This window comes from Triticum aestivum, chromosome 5D (assembly GCF_018294505.1).
Source record: "Triticum aestivum cultivar Chinese Spring chromosome 5D, IWGSC CS RefSeq v2.1, whole genome shotgun sequence".
Lineage (NCBI taxonomy): Eukaryota > Viridiplantae > Streptophyta > Magnoliopsida > Poales > Poaceae > Triticum > Triticum aestivum.
In genome coordinates, this window is record NC_057808.1 from 302200887 (window position 1) to 302220097 (window position 19211).

The 19211-nt window shown below is 44.8% G+C and overlaps 2 protein-coding genes across 5 annotated transcripts; both read left to right on the plus strand.

Moving 5' to 3' along the window:
* Positions 1-563: 563 nt before the first annotated feature.
* Positions 564-7307, plus strand: LOC123121335 (ABC transporter A family member 7). Of its 3 annotated transcripts, XM_044541280.1 has the most exons (18): positions 570-798; positions 1206-1590; positions 1689-1771; positions 1872-2016; positions 3423-3536; positions 3774-3898; positions 3993-4151; positions 4248-4410; positions 4526-4651; positions 4732-4815; positions 4900-5261; positions 5345-5545; positions 5642-5751; positions 5845-5929; positions 6106-6234; positions 6327-6432; positions 6550-6638; positions 6717-7307. In XM_044541280.1, exons 1-18 carry the CDS (start codon positions 724-726, stop codon positions 7014-7016), a joined length of 2841 nt encoding a protein of 946 aa, XP_044397215.1. In that variant the 5' UTR covers positions 570-723; the 3' UTR covers positions 7017-7307. The 3 variants fall into 3 exon arrangements, with proteins under 3 accessions (XP_044397214.1, XP_044397215.1, XP_044397216.1); XM_044541279.1 differs by having other exon boundaries at positions 564-798; positions 5642-5929; XM_044541281.1 differs by lacking the exons at positions 570-798; positions 1206-1590; positions 1689-1771; positions 1872-2016; positions 3423-3536 and having other exon boundaries at positions 3768-3898; positions 3993-4087.
* A 4154-nt stretch (positions 7308-11461) lies between these two features.
* Positions 11462-16988, plus strand: LOC123121337 (serine/threonine-protein kinase PBL34). 2 transcript variants are annotated; one of them, XM_044541282.1, is made up of 6 exons: positions 11462-11753; positions 14581-14918; positions 15015-15150; positions 15342-15478; positions 15570-15693; positions 16218-16988. In XM_044541282.1, the coding sequence occupies exons 1-6, from the start codon at positions 11507-11509 to the stop codon at positions 16733-16735; spliced, it is 1500 nt and encodes a 499-aa protein (XP_044397217.1). In that variant the 5' UTR covers positions 11462-11506; the 3' UTR covers positions 16736-16988. The 2 variants fall into 2 exon arrangements, with proteins under 2 accessions (XP_044397217.1, XP_044397218.1); XM_044541283.1 differs by having other exon boundaries at positions 11476-11753; positions 14584-14918.
* The last annotated feature ends 2223 nt before the right edge of the window (positions 16989-19211 follow it).

The following is a 19211-nucleotide window of genomic DNA, read 5'->3' on the forward strand; positions in this document are numbered from 1 at the left end:
CTAGGACACATGTGGTCTATTTTTTTTGTCTCAGGTTTTTTTTATTTGTTATTGCTGTGTTATTTATGGGAGCTTAGATGTGACGTCCTTAAAAAACATCTAAATGTGAATTAGACAAACTGTACGTGGTTAGCACCGACGTTGATATTAGATATGATTTAGTGCACGCTAAAAACATCGTAGCAAAATAGAACATTGGATAGCGGGTGAGATGCGTTGGATCTTTGCAACTCGCTCTTTCTCTTTCTTTTTATTTGCGAGAAACTCGCTCTTTTTCTATTGGTATATAGATATGCATCGCATATTGTTTCGGATCATAAAATATTTTGAATATTTTAATATGAATTAAATGCAGACTAAAATAAATGAACAAACACACTAAAATACGTTTATATATATTTGATTCAGAAAAGTATTAGAATTAGGCACGAAGCTTCTAAAAGTCACATACTCCACAGTCCACACACACCCACACAGCTGCAGGGGTTGGTGGAAAACAGCTTGGTCGGCGGATGATCAGAACCAGAGAAAGAAAAGTTCGCCCACAGGCCGGCGCGGGAGTCCTTCAGCCCGACGGCTATATAACCGGGGTAAAGTTAAACCCCTGGTTCGGTTTCGTCCCGATTCCCAGCTCTTCTGATTCTGAACGCCTCCATGCGCATCTCCTCTTCCCCATCTCCCCGCCTCCGCCTCCTCCTCCTCCAGACCTAAGCCATCCTCCCCATGGATTCTCGGAGGCGCCCCGCGGGTTTCCTCACGCAGGCCAACGCGCTCCTCCGCAAGAACCTCTGCCTCCAGGCAATTCTCCTCCCCTGCCTGTTCGCTTTTATCTACTCTGTGCTGTGTTGATAGTTGATACGCCGCTTTGGGTGCGCCCGCCACGTGCTTGTGAGTATGCCTGCACGGTTCCTGGAGATGCAGCCGGTGGGTCGACCGCGGAAAGTTCCGTTGATCCTGCGTCTTTTGAGAATTTCCAGAGGCGCCGCTGAACTTTTGGCTCCAGCTGAGTTCGGCATAAATCTGTTGGTCCAACTTTTCTAGGATTTGACGGCGTTTCCAGGATTTCTTATAGACTAGTACATGGCAGCATGAAACGCCACATGTTTCTTAAAATCTTGATGCCCTTTTAAGATTTCTTATTATAGACATGCACATTCTTGATGCAGTAATGCAGCATCTGACTTTCTTCATTCACTGCCATGCAGAAACGGAACCTGAAGACAAACATTGGCATCACCATCTTCCCGATCCTCATCTGCGTTCTGCTTCTCGTGCTCCAGAACATCATCAACAATGAGCTCGACAAGCCCAAGTACAACTGCGGTTGCGCCTGCGTCGACACCGACATGTACGGGACCTGCAGGAAGAGGGAGTGTGGCGTCCAATACTCGACGCTGGAGCAGGTTTGGAGCTGCGCAATTCCCAGCCCGCCACGGTGGCCAGCACTGATTCAGGTTCCCCAGCCTCAGTTCCGGGCTGTCAGAACCGTCTCCCAGCCATTTGATGATTTGCCCGATCCGTCATGCCGTGACTCTTTGTCTTGCCCCGCCAGTGTCCTCATCACTGGGAAGGACCGGGGGTTTGCTGAAAGTATGTGCTTCCACAATACAACTCAATGCATATCAACTGTTCAAAATTAAGATCAATGTATCTTACTTGTTCGGTACTTCCCGTTTTCCAATCGACAGGTGTTGCAGGAGGTCTGTTTCCTGTTTTCGCTCCCACTCTTAATGTGACAGATTATCTTGATGCTCTCTCCAGGATAGTTGTTGTGAGTTCCTTCGATGCCCAATTAAGCTTTTTTCTCTTGTAAGCTGCATGTCTTCTTTTGTTGTGTTTACGGAAGTACTGGTTGCGTTGATTTGTCTCAGGGTTCAGACACCATTCCAGGGTATACACAATTGGTAGAGCCTGCATTTTCTTCTTCGGATACTTTGTATCTGCTCCAGCCTCAGTGCGTGCCCTTCTTGTCGCAGACCATTTCATATAATGCCAGGGGCATACCCCTCCAGCTAAGTAAGTTCAAACTTCCTTCCCTAAGGTATTTAATCTACAGTTTCGTATTGGGAGGCTTAAATTACTTTACTGGAAAGTAGCTTAAGTGTTGATATGTGACGTGCTGTTTTACAGCAAAATGTATTTTTGCATTTGAAGGAACTCTATTTTGATGTGGACTTTCAATAGTTCAGTCTTTGATGGGTCCTTCTGTTTCCTTGAATACGCAAGTGACCTGCACATCTTTGTATTAGAAAGAAGAAGACCACAGAATGACAAATACGATAACGCCCTATGCTTCAAAATGACCAACAAACATAAAAGAAGATGAGAAAATACAGAAACACCAAAAGGTCCAAACTTTGCAAATGGTAGTTGCTGTGGACTAGCAGAACAACCTCGTACAACTCTAAGTGTCGGGTGGCTGCGAGTGCCTTTACATGTATCTTATGTTGGAATATTCATAACCAGTTGCAGTGCATGCCCTTTTTGTGTGGAAAATAACTGAAGCATGCAAATATCTAAAAAAAACATACTTATGTATAAAGATTCTCCTATATATATATATTATATATTTGACAGTTGGTGTAGCTTCTGTTTAGCGGTGGCAGAGTAAAACATTAGTGGTTCAGAATGATGGTCTAGAGTAAAATAAGCGGTATTGTGCAGCCGAGAGAGCAATGGTACCTTGTAGTGATGTGAGGTAGCAGCTGTAGCAATGTGTAAGTTGAAATTGCAGGATGTTGTGCTCTGGTGGTATGCTTTATATATAAAGCGGGGCGAAAGCCTTTTTCGGTAAATTGCAGTTTTGTTTGGCAATATGTGTTGTGTATTATGTCCCGTAAATAAATACATACTCCCTCTGTAAACTAATATAAGAGTGTTTAGATCACTAAAATAGTGATCTAAACGCTATTATATTAGTTTACGGAGGGAGTAGTATTTATTCCATGTTAGTTTTTTTACAACAAACCTTTATGTATATACAGTTATACACATAACTCAAAATGATGAATATTTTCATAAAATGATCTGGGAATATAGCGTTCGCTATTAGCACCCACTATCCAATATCCGTTATAGTGAAGCTAATCCACTACAAAGAATACAAACCTGCTATCCGCTATTCAAAACATGGATTATAAATAATTCATAATTCGCTTTCACATTTTCTTGTTTGCATTATGCTTTTAATACAATCAGACAGGAACAAATTGACTAGTTACTATGTTAGAGAAAAACTAATTGTGAATCAAGAAAGTGGATTTTGTATCTTGGTATGGTTATAATTACTGGTACTGACTACGGAACACTGACTTTTTGTGTAGTCTGTTTGACCAGAATAATTAGACATGTTAATCTTTTGTTTGGATTCTTTTTTAGACCTGCTGTTATTGCTGCTCTGACGTCTTTATGAAATGAACCAGATATACAGTGTGTTGAAGGTGTGTTGTTGTGGCGTGAGAGTACATCAGTTATCAATGATGAATTATTAAAGGGTTATATACAAAGAGGAGGAAAAACAAACGAGTTTATTGCAGGTTATCTTCCTATCTTTGTAGCACCAATTTTTTGCCTCTTTGCATTTGTAGCGGGTTTGCACAGCAGTGAGATTTTGTTAAACAATTTCGTAATAACTTCTGATAAACTGGCCCTTGAATGCTGCCCGTGTTCTTAATAATTGCTTGAGCCCATCTACCCAAATATGAAAATGAAATCTCATTAGCAACACTTATTTTGCATCCATATATAGTTTATAGTTGTGTTCTTCTTTGCAGGTTATGACTTCTTGAGCTCAACGGAGTATGGCCTCGGTATAAACGTTTGGTACAACTCTACCTATGGCGGTAAAACCGCATTTTCATTTATCGCAGCATTACGAGTTCCACGCTTGGTGAATGCTGTATGTGCTCTGTTTCCCATTAATTCATCTCTGAGTAATTCCAATTTATTGTGGAACATGGCAACTTTTCTTACATCGTGTTCGTTTCCTATAGGTATCCAATGCATATCTCAAATATATCCGAGGACCTGGGATGGAAGTGCTATTGGAATATGTAAAAGATATGCCCAAAGTTGGAACAAGTTATAGGTTCGACCTCTCTTCTCTTATCAGTCCGCTATTCTTCACATGGATCGTTGAACTGCTTTTCCCAGTGAGTATGATGAGATGTAACATTCCTTAAGTGCACTCAAAAGAGCTGAACGTATTACAGAGTCAGTAGAGCTTGGTAATTAACTCTCCTTTCCAGGTTATGTTGACGTATCTGGTGTATGAGAAGCAACAAAAGTTAAAAATTATGATGAAGATGCAAGGTCTGAAGGACGGACCTTACTGGATGATATCTTATGGTTATTTCTTCGTTCTATCGGTTGTGTATATGACATTTTTTGTGATTTTTGGATCCTTGATAGGTAATGAGCTTTCACAATTTATTCACGAGTATTCTTGAAAGAACCAATTTTACTCGTGAAGCTGCTTTTGTGGGAAAAATATATATGTATTCCAAATTGACCTTGTTTTGTGCAGGTCTCAATTTCTTCAGAGTCAATAACTATGGCATACAGATTGTTTTCTTCTTTGTCTATATAAATTTACAGATTGCTTTTGCCTTTTTTGTGGCATCTTTCTTTTCATCTGTCAAGATAGCCACAGGTCAGTGACTTAAACCTGTAATATCTAAGTCTAAATTTTCTTCTTGGAAGTGACAAATTTCGTCTATCCCCCTGCTGCAGTGATTGGTTACATCTATGTATTTGGCTCTGGCTTACTAGGGGCCTTTCTTTTCCGCTTTTTTATTGAGGACATAAATTTTTCCCGTAAGTTGCTGGCCTAACCAATCTGCAATTCGATTTATATGTTATATGGCCATATGAGTAACAAGGTTCGTATTGTCTACTCAGGTGGTTGGATATTAGTTATGGAGATTGTACCAGGATTTTCACTCTATCGAGGACTGTATGAGCTTGGTCAATATGCATTCTCTGGAAATGCTATGGGAGCCACTGGCATGATGTGGGAAAATTTGAAAGATCCAATCAATGGAATGCGTGATATCTTGATCGTAATGACTGTAGAATGGGCATTAATGCTTGTGTTAGCATTCTATTTGGATCAAGTCTCTTCAATAGGTGGCAGTGTCGGAAACCCCTTACTCTTCTTTAGATGTCTGCAGAAGAAATATGCACCACCATTACAAAGTAGCTTTGTGCAGCAGAATCATAAAGTAGCCGTTGATATGGAGAAAGCAGATGTTGCTCAAGAAGTAGGTTACCTGCCATAGTTTGTCACTTCCATCTTTTTCTACAGCACATTTGTATTAATACTCGTGCGTTGATATCTATTCAGAGACATGTAGTTGAGCAATTATTGATGGATTCCAATGCAAACCAAGCTATCATCTGTGACAATCTGAGGAAGGTTTATCCTGGAAAGGACGGAAACCCAGACAAGCTGGCTGTTCGAGGATTATCTTTGGCCCTACCAAAAGGCCAATGCTTCGGAATGCTTGGCCCAAATGGAGCTGGGAAAACATCATTCATTAGTATGGTACAGTACTGAAACAGCATGCAGTGGCATTTTTTATGGAAGTTGCATAAAGTATTGCCACACACCTTGATTAACTTTGATCTGATCTTTCCTCAGATGGTTGGACTTACTAAACCTACATCTGGTACTGCTTATGCACATGGAATGGATATAAGGATGGATATGGATGACATATATACAAATATGGGCGTGTGCCCACAGCATGAGTATTTACTGCAACTTGTAGCTCATCTGGCCATTAGCTTTCTTTCCCACGTCACATTGTCTTCTCATGGTAACTGGTCTTGTCTGAAATGCAGCTTACTTTGGGAAACATTGACGGGAAAAGAGCATCTATTCTTCTATGCTAGGTTGAAGAATCTTAAAGGTGCTGCATTAGTGAAGGTACATCTAATCTCTGTAACTTTGTTTTGGTCTTGTACTTGCATTTCATTGTAAGAGAATTCAAACTGCTATCTTCATTCATCAGCCATATTATTCAGCATCTCAATGTATGTACAGTATTATTTTTCAGCATTGCTGGCCCCATTTAAACACATCAACTTTTCTTTCATTACCAGGCTGTTAATGATTCTCTGAAAAGTGTAAATCTGTTTCATGGTGGTGTTGGTGATAAGCAAGTGGGAAAATACAGCGGAGGCATGAAAAGAAGGCTCAGTGTGGCAATATCATTAATCGGAGACCCCAAGGTATTCTTCTTGCTTTTATGTTTCAAGTTTCAACCCTTCCTGTAGAAATCTATTTGCAAATTGGTTATGAAGCTGAAGGAAACATTCCTTAGGTTGTCTACATGGATGAGCCGAGTACAGGACTAGATCCGGCATCAAGAAATAACCTGTGGAACATTGTGAAGGAGGCTAAGAGAAACCGTGCAATTATTCTTACTAGTAATTATGATTCTTTTCCCTGTCCACTCATGCATCTACATCATAGACTCCCCTGTCCACCACTTTACTGCATCTGAAAATAACAATGAATATCATCTGTTCCAATGTATCTGACAGCACACTCGATGGAGGAGGCAGAAGTACTTTGTGACCGACTTGGCATATTCGTTGATGGCGAGTTCCAATGCCTTGGAAACCCTAGAGAGGTATACATCAGCTTCTTAAATCTAAAATATTACTGTAGCAACACTTCTAAAATTATTTACCACTGTAATGCCATACAGCTGAAGGCAAGATACGGGGGTGCATACATATTTACAGTGACAACACCTCCAGAACAAGAGTCGGAGATTGAACAGCTAGTCCATCGCCTATCACCAAGTGCAAACAAGATCTATAATCTTTCTGGCACTCAAAAGTTTGAGCTGCCGAAGCAGGAGGTGAGAATAGCCGATGTCTTTCATGCAGTTGAGAGGGCGAAAAGCAGGCTCAGCATACATGCCTGGGGTCTCGTTGACACTACCTTGGAGGATGTCTTCATCAAGGTTGCCAAGGGAGCACCGGTGTTCAATGATGTTGCATAGATTGTAACCTGGAGAGTGTCTTCGCCATGGACGGCCAAGGGACACCCCAAGCATTCCATGTGATTTCGTAGATAATCTGACGAGTTCATAGCATGTAGGTTCTGTTTGGGTAAAAATTCATAGCATGTAATTTTTTTTAGGGAAAACATTATTCCTACATGATTTTTGACGTGGTTCAACTTTTCGAGAGAAGTGCAAAAAAGAAAAAGAAAGAACAGAGACAGATTCTTGACAATGCTATTGCAGAACAGAATCGTTGGTTGCTTTAGTTTGTCAGATTTATTTCCTGAACACTTCCTAAAAGTGAAATTCCATTTTGCATTCCCGAACACCATCCGCAAACAACGTAGCATTTTGTATTTATTTGTTTCCAAAGTTTTAAATCTGGTTACTCATAGTTTGTAAAATCTTTTGACATGATGTTGATATTTTTTTAAATAAATTTGGTCAAACTTTGTTGAGTTTGACTTGACACAAATCTAATACGCGGAGTGAAAAGGGACCGGAGGGAGTATTTTGAAGGGATGTGTGAAAATTATATGTATTGTTGGAAGATACTTTTATAATGCAACAAATATTGGGATTTATATTTATATTCTAGCTGAAGTTAAAGGTAAAAAAAATTTGGGTATGTCTAAACATCATTCTTTTCAAAATCAGGAGAGAGCATTTGTAAAACAAAGCATTTTCATCATATTTTGCTTCATGTATTCTGTAAATATACTAGTACTAGAAAATAACGACCAAAGTTTGTATTTAAAAACCGTGTGCACAATGTAGAGTAAAACTATGAGTGATCCAGATTTTACAAAATATTAACATCGTGTCAAAAAATATCTTTGACATGATGTTAATATTTTGTATTTAACAACGATGAGTTCTCCTATATAGTAATAACGAATGAAACAAACGCAGACGAGCAAGAAGACGCACACGGAGAGTTAACCGACAAACGCGACATATATTTAACACTATAATAAGTTCCCCACAAAAAGAAACACTATAATAAGTTGATCAAAGAACGTGATTTATGGCGTAAGCATAGGCGACATGTGCGATCATATATGACTAACTATGTACTCCTCGAACCAAGTACTCCCTCCGTTCCTAAATATAAGCCTTTTTAGAGATTGCACTACAAACTACATACGAATGTATATAGACATATTTTAGAGTGTAGATTCACTCATTTTGCTCCGTATGTAGTCCATAGTGGAATCTCTAAAAAGACTTATACTCCCTCCGTCTCAAAATTCTTGTCTTAGATTTGTCTAGATACGGATGTATCTAATACGAAAACGTGACTTGATACATCCGTATTTAGACAAATCTAAAACAAGAATTTTTGGACGGAGGGAGTATTTAGGAACGGAGGGAGTATTACGTGTTGGTTCTTTGCTCTGACGGTGATCATTTCATTTTCGTGACATGCATGTGAGCGTGGTTCGAGTTTCCTGTTGTTGACTTGGTCTCAGGAGGCTCGGCTGGTCAAACGTACAGCTGCCGGCCGCCGGTGCACGTGAGAGAAAGGAGGAGAGTCCACGTGAACATGCCACCTCAGTCAACAAGAATATTTCGAGCCGAATGTACGTGCCTAGCAGAGACTTTTGCTTTGAGCGTTTTCAGACTACCAGGCAAACTCTTCTCTTCAAACTTTGTTGATGAGTCTTGTGGATTTGCTTCCTCCTTGCCAGTAGTTTCGGCAGCCGGTGATGGAGAGATAAATCTCCGTGCCTTTGCTCCGGCTAGCGGTTTAAGTTAGTTTTTTTAATCCTCTCATGTGGGGCGCTTGGGCGGATGATAAGTTGTCTTTTCGAGTTTGTCTTTCGAGCTTCGATCCTTCTCGAGTTCGTCCATCAAAACACAGTAGATGAAGCTCCAGTGTAGATTCTTGTTGTCTGCGTTAAGTTTTTCTCGCTATGTGTGCGCAACGACGAGATTTGTTGGCATTTGTTTTAATCTATTCAAGGAGTAAATGGCAAAAAACCACCATAATTGAAGACCCTAATTCAAAAAACCATCACCATTCGTTTTTTTTCTTTCAAAAAACCGTCATCATTGTGCTGCTGACAGTTTTCACAAAACGCTAATTGACTGATTAGAGCAGTTTAAGTGGACAACTGATGACTGCGGCCCGCTGTCAGGTGCCATGTGTCCGGGAATGAGACGGCGCCGTTAGAATGTTGGCAAAAAAACGTTCGCATCATTTGCTCCTTCTACCCGCAACCGCCGCCAGGAGAGCTCAGCACGCGCGCCGCTGCCGTAGAGCGCGCCTTGTACCTCGCCGGTGAGCTACCGCGCAGGGGACATCTTTCTCCTTCCCCACGGCTCCCGCCCCGCTAGCAGTCCGCAGATCTGCGCTCGCACCCTCCGAGCGCATGCCAGCATCTGGCTCGCCAGATCCCCAGATCCCCTCGTCACCGGCACGTCTCCTCCAGCGCCGGCGGTCAGCGCCGCCACCTTCAACACCCCCTGTGCACTTCCCCTCCTCCTCCCGTCACGTGCAGGAACCAACACCGGGCGTACAGCAGGAACCAGAACGCGGCGAGGGCGACGAACGCCAGCGACATGACGCCGTAGAACGCCAGGAGCGGGCCATCCGACCGGGGAGGTAGCTGTAGCCGCGGCTGTTCTTCCTGGTCTTGCCCTCCGCGGCCACGTCGAGGGACGCGTCGCAGTGGACGAAGCGGAGGCTGTCCACGCCGGTGGGCGCGACGGCGACTGTCTCGTCAGGGAAGATGGCCTCGAGGGCGCCCGGCAGGAAGGAGGCGGCAAGCACCTAGGGCCAGTCGCGGCGGTAGTGTTGTTGGGCACGTGGTGCACGAGCGACCCTTCAGTGCACGCGCCGCGCTTCGCCATGTCCGGCGTGCACCAGAGCACGCACGCACCGCCGGCGACGACGTCAGAGCCCCCACCGCTGCGGACTGAGCCGTGCACCAGCTCCTCCTCGCGCGCTTCCCCTACTCCTGTTCCCGTCACGTGCTCCGCCGCGCTCGCCGGCGGCAGCGGAAGCCGCGTGTGCCGGACAGCCGACTGCAAACCGAGCCGCGCACCGCCACCTCCAGATCCTCCCTGCGCTTGCCCTTCTCCTCCCGCTCCACACCATGCTCGCTGCCCACCGCGGACCGCCAAGTGCACACAAGGTGCTCGAGAGAATGTAACAGAGAGAGAAGAGTGTACGTGCACGTTGACAGGTGGGCCCTACGCCCAGTTTAACGGCCCGTTAAAAAATGTCAAGTCTTCTTGCCATGTTAGCACTGACAGCGGGCCCTATCCGTCAAATCAAGCATCAACATGCATTTAGCGGTCTAAAAAAACTGAATGGCGGCGGTTTCCTGAATTAGGGTCCTCAATTGTGGTGGTTTTTTGTCCTATTCAAGAGTCCGACATAACAACTGCGGCTCCAGGGCGTTAATCCTTAGAGGCACGTTGCCATCGACAAGGTCAAGCTGGTTCCGATTGGGTAGCAGCATCTGCGGCTTGATCTAACAACAGTAGTGGTTGTTCGGTGGTCTAGAGGTGTCGATGTCATTTTTTATTATATTTAAGGTCATTTGCATTGCTGATTAACTTTATAACAAATCTGAAACTTTTTTAGAAAAAGAAGTACGTGCCTACTGTACTACACTTTAGAGCCGAAAATGGCAAGAAGAAATTCATGCATGCATAAACTAGTCATCACGTCGCCGCTTCTGCGTGACGGCTAAGAAGAAACTTTGCAGGGAACAGCTCAACCAAACGCAACCACCACTCCGTCCCAATCAATCATGGCGCTGCCACCAGTTTCGGAAGGAATGCCAGGCAGGGCAGAGACCCGTCCGTCCGTCCGTCCCGGTCCCACTCCGCAGAGCCGCCGGCCACGTCGGCGCACACGTCGTCGGCCGCGTCGGCGCACGCTGGAAAAGCCGTCCACGTCGGCCACGTGCTCGCGAAAGGAGAAAAAAAGGGGGCGAGCTCGCGAGGAACATCTGTGCTTTTCCTCCGCTGCCCTGTCCCTCTCTCCCTCTCGGCGCAATCCATCCATTATTCTCTCGCTTATTATTATTCCCCACTCCCCCCTCTCTCTCTCCCTCCCTCCCCGACTAGCTGCTGCCTGCTGCGGAGGCCGCCGCCGGAGAGGAGCGAGAAGGTGTGCCGCCGCGTCCGGGGGATCCGCGCCTCCTGCTTCGGCTGCGCGGTGGGCGACTCATGCGGTGGTCCGGAGGCGGGGGTGCTGCCGGGGGAGACGCGGTGGTTCGGGGCGGATGGCTCGCTGGTGCTTGGAGATTGGTGTGATTTGACGGGATTCGGTGGAGGCGCTGGGTTTCGTGGGGTGCCAGGGTTTCGGCGGTTGCGTGTGGGGGACGTGGGTGTTTGCTGCTCCCTGAGGCCGATCTGGCGGCGCTCGTGCGGGGGAGCGAGCTGATTCGACGCGATTTGGAGGTGTGGCGGCGGGATCTTCGTGAGGCTCTTTTCGCGAGGGGGGTAGGAGGAGGAGGTGGTGGTAGCCCATGGGGCTCGCGCCGCCGGAGCTGGGCCAGTTCGACGGGTGGGAGAGCTCTGGCGAGGAGGAGCGGGAGAGGTGGGGATGGTGCCGCCGCAGCAGCAGGCGAGGCCGCCGCCTGCCCCGGAAGGGCGGCGAGGAGGACGCCGGCGTCGCTACTGGCTGCTGCATCCGCCTCTGGCCCATGGGCAACTGCCCGCCGCAGCCGCGCTCCAAGGTCGACACCTCCACCAGCAGCGCCAGCACGCACGGCGGTAATGTCTCTCTCTCTCTCTCGCGGTGTTGCTTTCCATGTCTGCGGTTGATGCAATGCATGCATGCCCTAGTTGGTCATGGCCTATACTAGTCTGTTAGGTTGTTAATGCTGATGGTGTGTGTGTGCCTCTTCCACAGTGTTGCTTTGGATGTTCAGATTCAGATTCCATGTAACGGATGCCGTATGGTTGTCGGTTATAGTTCGTTAGGCTGTTAATGCTTGCGAGCGTGCGCCGCCGGTCACGTGTCGTTTTGGATGTTTCGGTTTGATTAATGTATGCCGTAGTTGGTCGGCGGTTACGGTTCGTTAGGTTCTTATAATGCTGAGGATGTGTGTGTTTTGGTGGTTAAATTGCTGGGGAGCTGAGTGAACTACATGTGAGTACAGCTTGGCACAAAAATCTTTGGCCGTTGCAACGTTGTCGAGAAATGAATGTACAAATGTCCTAGTATTTAGTATGACAAGCCGACAAAACATATGAATTGTGAAATAGTTGGCGAATTCTAGTATTCTATTGCATATTTAGCACTGCATTTCTAGCTGAGCTGTTAGTCTGTTAATGGTGATGACGTGCGCCGCATTCACGGTGTCGTTTTGGATGTTTCGGTTTGATGCAGTTTTGCATGTTCTAGCTGAGCTGTTAGTCTGTTAGTTGGTTACAGTTCGTTAGATTTCTAATGCTGAGGATGTGTCTGTTTTGGTGGTAAAATTGCTGGAGAGTTGAGTGAACTATGTGTGAGTGCACTAGTGCAGGGCACAATAATCTTTGGTCGTAGCCACGTTGTCAAGCAATGAATGTAGAAATGTCCTAGTAGTATGACAAGCCGACAAAACAAATTAATCGTGAAATAGTTGGTGAATTTTACCGAACATTGAGCACCGTATTTCTAGCTGAGATTCAGGTGTCGTCATCACCTAATTAATTAATGTGAAATTGAAGGATGGGATTCTGGAATAGCAAGTGTACATGTGGGACTAGTGGCATGACTGCTTTCATGAGTATCTATTTTTAGAATAGCATGGTATGTTGTTGCTTCACACAGGTTGCACTAAATCCTGTAACAATTTAATGAGAATCATGCACAAGCAATCACAATGGATGTTGATAACTTGATAATATAATGTTACTCACCTACCTGACTCTGATTTTGTTGATGTCATCTCCTGTATGATGTTTAAAATAGTAACCGCTTTCTCAAATCATATTCATCAAGACTTTTGCTTCATCCATAGATGGAAATGCATATTTGGAATGCATGAGAGATCAATATAGCCGCTTTATGAAGCCCTTTTGGTTTAGCTAGTGGCAACTATTTCTTACAAACAATACGTGGTTGGATCTCAGATAGATAATTTAGGTCCACTTTTGCATTTTTATGCCGTGCTGTGAAATCTAGTTAGTTATGTTAGGCTTGTGCTGGCCAGTACTAATTCTGGTACAATGTTTATCATATGGGCCTAGCGGACCTCTTTATGTAGTTTGTAATCTAAAGTAGACAAGAGCACTGGTTTGGGTAAGTAACAACTTTAATACCAAACAGTCCTTGTTGATTCTTCTCCGCTTGCTGACTAGATTATTTCAGAATTTTAGGCATGAAGAAATAGCATATTAACATGGTACCGGATGATACGAGGACTGAGTCTAGCCAGCTACTTAATTTTCCTCTAATTCGAGGATATATGCCTTGTGTTTGTACTTATGCCTTGGAACTAAAATCATGAGCTAAAGCATGATGTAGAGCTACGAGAAAGGACTCCAGTTGGCATATGGGTCCGTAGTTTCTGTCATGTTTATTAACTCATAACCCTTATAACTACCTTTGTCAGGTGCTCACAGTGAATCACTTCTCCCCTTCTCCTTCAGAGAAGCCTATTTCTATTTCTTTTTTTCGAAATTTGTGAAAGAAAAAAAAAACGGGTAGACTATTCACCTAGGTATTTGAAGGAGAAGCGTATTTCTGCTTCTTCTTTTGGAAATTTCTGATTAAATGGTTGCCTATTCAACTAGGTATTTATTTAGGAGAGAGATGTTTCCTGATCCTTGAAAGGTACCACCAGGTATCTGCACTCGACGATACCAGCAACCGTTATGTGAAATGGCATTCTGGTGTGAGTGTATTGTAAACAAGATTAAGTTGGTAATTAGTAACCTCTCCAAGTCCAACACTGCCATTCTTTGTCAAACAGTCACTTGGAGCATTTCTGTTGAGCCTCTCCTAGTACATCTATGCTCTGATTCCCCACCTACGTCCTCGCATTACTACTTGCTCCTTCAAGCTGCCAGAAATTGTAGTACTTTCTAATCAAGAACGTGCGTAACCACATCAACTTGCAAGGTCGTTTGTTTGTGCCTGCCAGCTTTTTGTAATTTGCTCTTCTGTAATGCCGTGATAGAAATATGTAGGTTTACTTCGGTTACTTAGATTCAGATATGTGGCCTTGTGGGTATACATTTCTACCAGTACCTCTTACTCTAGACATCGGATTATATTTGATGAACAGACCCAAGCACCAAGACATCTCTTAGGTAGTTTGGTATTGTTATATGAGTTGATTGTATTTAGTACTCCCTCCGTCCCAAAATAAGTGTCTCAAGCTTAGTGCAACTTTGTACTGGAGCTAGTACAAAGTTGAGACACTTATTTTGGGACGGAGGGAGTATGTGTTTGTGTATGCCCCATACTTAAAATTACATTTTGCTTTCCTTTGGGGATACCTCAGACTTGGCTGTGTAGATTGAAATTATGTTTATTCTTATTGTTACCGTCGGGACATTCTTGTCTTATTATGGTAATACTAAAACTGTTATTCATTGCGTGGAACAGCAGAAAAGTCAGCAGAAAATGGTAGCAGGAACCAACCTGTTGTGTCAGTAGTCTCAGGCTCGACATCTACTAGTAATGCAGAGAGCAGTTCATCAGCATCTAAAGCTGGAGAGGAAATAAAGGTTTCCTCTAAGTTGCGCAAGTTTGGATTCAGTGATCTAAAATGCGCCACACGGAACTTCAGACCCGAGAGTCTTCTCGGTGAAGGGGGTTTTGGATGTGTGTTTAAAGGGTGGATCGAAGAGAATGGAACTGCGCCTGTGAAACCTGGTACAGGTCTTACAGTTGCTGTCAAGACACTCAATCATGATGGTCTTCAAGGGCACAAAGAATGGGTGGTATGTGCTTTGTTACTTCAAGCTATGTTTATTTTGATCTTCACTATCCAATTTCATTAGGATTTCCAATGATTCTCCTCCATATTCTATTTGCAGGCAGAAGTTGATTTCCTTGGTAACCTTCACCATCCCAATTTGGTCAAATTAATTGGATATTGTGTTGAAGATGACCAAAGATTGCTGGTATATGAATTTATGCCGCGTGGAAGTTTGGATAATCATCTATTCAGAAGTATGTACTGACCAGTTCTCAAGCACTTGAAGCTTTAAAATTTTCATAGAGCCTTTGTCCTGTTTTGTTCATCATTTTTTTCTTTTGAGGATAACATGTTCCAAAGTGTTTGCCCATTGCATCACTCAATTGGAAAATATTATTTATTTCGTGGAAATTCGGAGCTTACATAAATTTCAATTCATACATAGGGTCTCTTCCTCTCCCATGGTCCATCAGAATGAAAGTTGCTCTTGGGGCAGCACAGGGTCTTTCCTTCCTTCATGAAGAAGCAGAAAGACCAGTCATTTATCGTGATTTTAAAACATCTAATATACTGCTAGATTCGGTAAGTATCGAATCCTTGAATTTATTTCATTGCGCATCACATGACTCACATAGGTGCATCCTGTTCATACGTGTAAATGTTGCTCTTGCAGGAATACAATGCAAAGCTCTCAGATTTTGGGCTTGCCAAAGATGGTCCTGTAGGTGACAAAACTCATGTGTCTACTCGAGTAATGGGAACCTATGGTTATGCAGCTCCAGAGTATGTCATGACAGGTAAGTGCTTCATCAGACATTACTTGCCAGCTCTGGAAGAGTGAAAGATACTTACAGAAACAACTTAGCTAGATTTGGAGTACTTGCGTAGGTTACTATGCATCATATGATCGTTGTCATTGACGTACTTAAGATATGAAATGATGCTTGTTGGATACTGGTAAATGGCATGAATGCAGACATACAGTTTGAGCAATTTCTTGGTATTATATAGAAGTTTAACTAGTAGTGTTGGCTTTGTCGGGTGTAATTAATTTGAGTGCATCTATCCATTCATGCAAGAAGCCCTTAGTGTCCTCATGTATAACTGATTTCCTGGCAAAAATAATATGCGCCAATCTACCAAAATCAACTATATTGCTAATGCAGATCCCAGTGTCTTCTTAATTTAAAGGCAATGTTGGTGCTTGAGACTGGGATGCTGCTTGGTTAAATTGTTCAATTATTGTTTTTTAGATAGATGCCAGTTACCCGATGTTTGTTCTAATGTTACTAGCTTTCATAACATATTTTCTGAATTTCAGGTCATTTGACATCAAAGAGTGACGTCTATAGCTTCGGTGTGGTGCTGCTTGAGATGATGTCAGGACGAAGGTCAATGGACAAGAACCGCCCAAACGGCGAGCACAACCTTGTGGAGTGGGCGCGCCCCCTCCTAGGAGAGAGGCAGCGTTTCTACAAGCTAGTGGACCCTCGCCTGGAGGGCAATTTCTCTGTCAAAGGTGCTCAGAAGGCAGCACAATTGGCACGCGCATGCCTGAGCCGGGACCCCAAAGCCCGGCCGCTTATGAGCCAAGTGGTCGAAGCTCTCAAGCCACTGCTGAACCTCAAGGACATGGCCAGCTCCTCCTACTTCTACCAGACGATGCAAGCGGAGAGGATGGCACATTCGAGCAGCATGAATGGCAGGAACAGCCATAGCCTCAAGGTGCACGGGTCTTTTGCCCGCGCAAGCGCGAACGGGCAGCAGCCGATGAGGAGCATGTCTGATGGCCCCCGCGCGTCCCCGTTTCGCTACTCACCAAAGCCGAACATGAAATAACCATAGCTCCGCGTCGCTTGGTAATCCTGGTTGAACCTAGAGTCTCTCCAGATCATTCTGGGGGTGGTGGAACTTGGGTCGGGGCGGCAGGTGCCGCGGGTGAACATTGTTGTGCGACATGAATTGATGTCTGTCTGTCTGGTGTAGATTTGACATGTGAAGAAGATATAGGTGGAAAAAGAAGATGTAGGCGTTGAGATATCTCTCGTGGATGCTTTGCGTTGAAGGTTAATCTCAACTGGATGCTGCTATACATCTCTTTTCTCTTTTAAAGAATGATCTGAAGTTGCTCTTCATGCTCCCTCCCTCGGGTGGCACTTGGTTAGGAAACAGTCCATGTGCCACTTCGAGAAGAGATGGTGAGTCACGGCAGCCAATCAGTCATCCTTGGCTTGGCACGCACGCACGCGTTTTCGTAGGTATCTTTCGTATTGCTGTGCGCGTACAAGTGCTGCAGTCTGCGGGCACATGAGCTCGATTCCATTTCCTCGCTTGCTTCTTGCGTACATAGAGATAGGATAGGACCTTTATCGCGCTCTTGTACCAAGCAAGCAAAGCATCGCCTCACAAGGAGGCAACGTCTACAAGAAGAGAGAATTGGCTAGCCTAGCCATTGTACCGTGGTGGTTGGGGCGTTCGTCTCCTAGCGCCCATTTTAGACGCCTGAGGAGCGCCAGGTCCGGGGGTTAGGGTTGGACGGTGAAGCTGATGGAACTTTCCTCCCTGATTACCCGGTTCTATCGTTGCACGGCTCCATCGCTTTCTTTCTCATCTGTCTGCCCAAAACGAATGAAAAGACGAAGAGAATCTGCAGCTTCCGATGAACTGCCGTGGTGGTGGTATGAAAGGAAGACCCGGTTGCGGTTTGCCAGTGGCAAAGCCTTCCAGTTCTGTGGCTTCTGTCCCCATGGAATTGCGCGGATGGTGCCACTCGGCTCGCACACCGCAGTGCCATCGGCATCAAATGTTAACTAAAGATTTGGCATACAAACTTGTTCGCCGGTGAGCCAGGCTTGAGATTTCTGCCTAGCGGCTAATGAGTTAAAGAGTCATCTAAGATTGATTAATGGATCACTGGCAAAGCCGTGCAGGTCTCCTCCTTGTGGATGTCAAGCTCGGGGCTTCCTCGCGTTTGCGCCGCACCTTGCACGGTCCTCGGCTTTGGGCGAAGCACGCCCTGACAAGTCCAAGCCTGCAAGGTTTCTGCCTACAAGTTCACGACGGAAGCCTTGGAGACACAAACGAGCCGGGACGAGAGTCTGGCGGCTAATCCAGCTACTACTTGTTCTACTGCTTTTTTCTTTTTCTTTTTAAGTACAGCCCTTGAACGTACGAGTCCGAGTGCATGATGGCGCTCAAGAATTCAGGGATTACATCAAATGTTACACTTTGCATGCCAACGTAAAGAGCGTGTTTTGTTGAAGTATCGGCCATCTCATTTTTGCATCTCTTCCGTTCAACTTCATCTCAAACCCCTGAAAATGCGAGACATAGGCGTGCGTCTCTCTGATTAAAGGACCCCTAGTCGGCCTATCCTTTCCTCCATGCAAATCATCCACAAAAGTTTGGCAACCAGATTCTATCTTGATCCTTGTCCATCCTTTCTCAACCGCGAACAACATAGCATCCCGGCAGCTAGGGCTTCACAAACAAAAGGATCAGTGACGTAACACCCATACATTGAGCACACCTCCCTGCAATGAAGGCTCCATTGTGATCTCGCGCCACCATACTTGCTCCCGCACACCCTTTCGAGACGTCAATAGCCCCATCGGTAGTAAGCTTCGCCGGCCCGTCCAATGCTCTGATAAGCCCTTCTATGATCTCCATTGAGCGGTTGGGTTGGTATTTAATCTCCTTGTTTCAGTTACTCCACACGGCCCACATCACAGGTATTGCAATGGCTGCACTCTCTTGACCGGTGAACGTTGGGTATAGCAGATCTCTCGTCCAAGTCAAAGGATGCATTGTGGTTCGGGGAAAGGAGGTTCCGTGCGGTTGTAAGGTGCACCAAGACAAGCGTCTTGCACTATGTCATGAGGGAAATCTAGCCGTTTTTCAAGGGAGGAGTCTTTTTCACGTACCGACCAAGACTGGCCACTTCTCCTACTAGTAGACCGAGTCATCGCCACCACCAGATCATAGGTATTCCTACTTTTTTGGAGAGCATGGTATATGAGGAATGATATCAATTTCTTCAAAAGAAGAGTTCACCATTGTTGCACCCAAGTCGTTCTTTGGAAGCTATGTTTACTCTCTCCTCGGAGCTAAACATGGGTATAGTGCAAGATAGTTGAGTTGATACAAAAGGCAAGGAACTTATCGGTGCATTTGTTCGGTATTCTTCTATTGCGAAAGATAAGTGGTCGAATGTTGGACATCGCCTCTAGCGGAGTTGGGTGAAAATTAATAAGGATGAAACTTTTAACCAAGTAGATGGAGTGGCGTGCATGGGTAATCAGAGATGGACACGTTG

What these genes read in the sequence shown, in the direction of transcription:
- LOC123121337 (XM_044541282.1), top strand. Translation starts at nt 11,507, where the DNA reads ATGGGGCTCGCGCCGCCGGAGCTGGGCCAGTTCGACGGGTGGGAGAGC. An exon ending in CAGCGCCAGCACGCACGGCG is followed by an intron (nt 11,754 to 14,580) that starts GTAATGTCTCTC and finishes TGCGTGGAACAG; the next exon opens with CAGAAAAGTCAGCAGAAAAT. An exon ending in GGATAATCATCTATTCAGAA is followed by an intron (nt 15,151 to 15,341) that starts GTATGTACTGAC and finishes ATTCATACATAG; the next exon opens with GGTCTCTTCCTCTCCCATGG.
- LOC123121335 (XM_044541279.1), top strand. Translation starts at nt 724, where the DNA reads ATGGATTCTCGGAGGCGCCCCGCGGGTTTCCTCACGCAGGCCAACGCG. An exon ending in GCAAGAACCTCTGCCTCCAG is followed by an intron (nt 799 to 1,205) that starts GCAATTCTCCTC and finishes ACTGCCATGCAG; the next exon opens with AAACGGAACCTGAAGACAAA. An exon ending in CCGTGCAATTATTCTTACTA is followed by an intron (nt 6,433 to 6,549) that starts GTAATTATGATT and finishes TGTATCTGACAG; the next exon opens with CACACTCGATGGAGGAGGCA.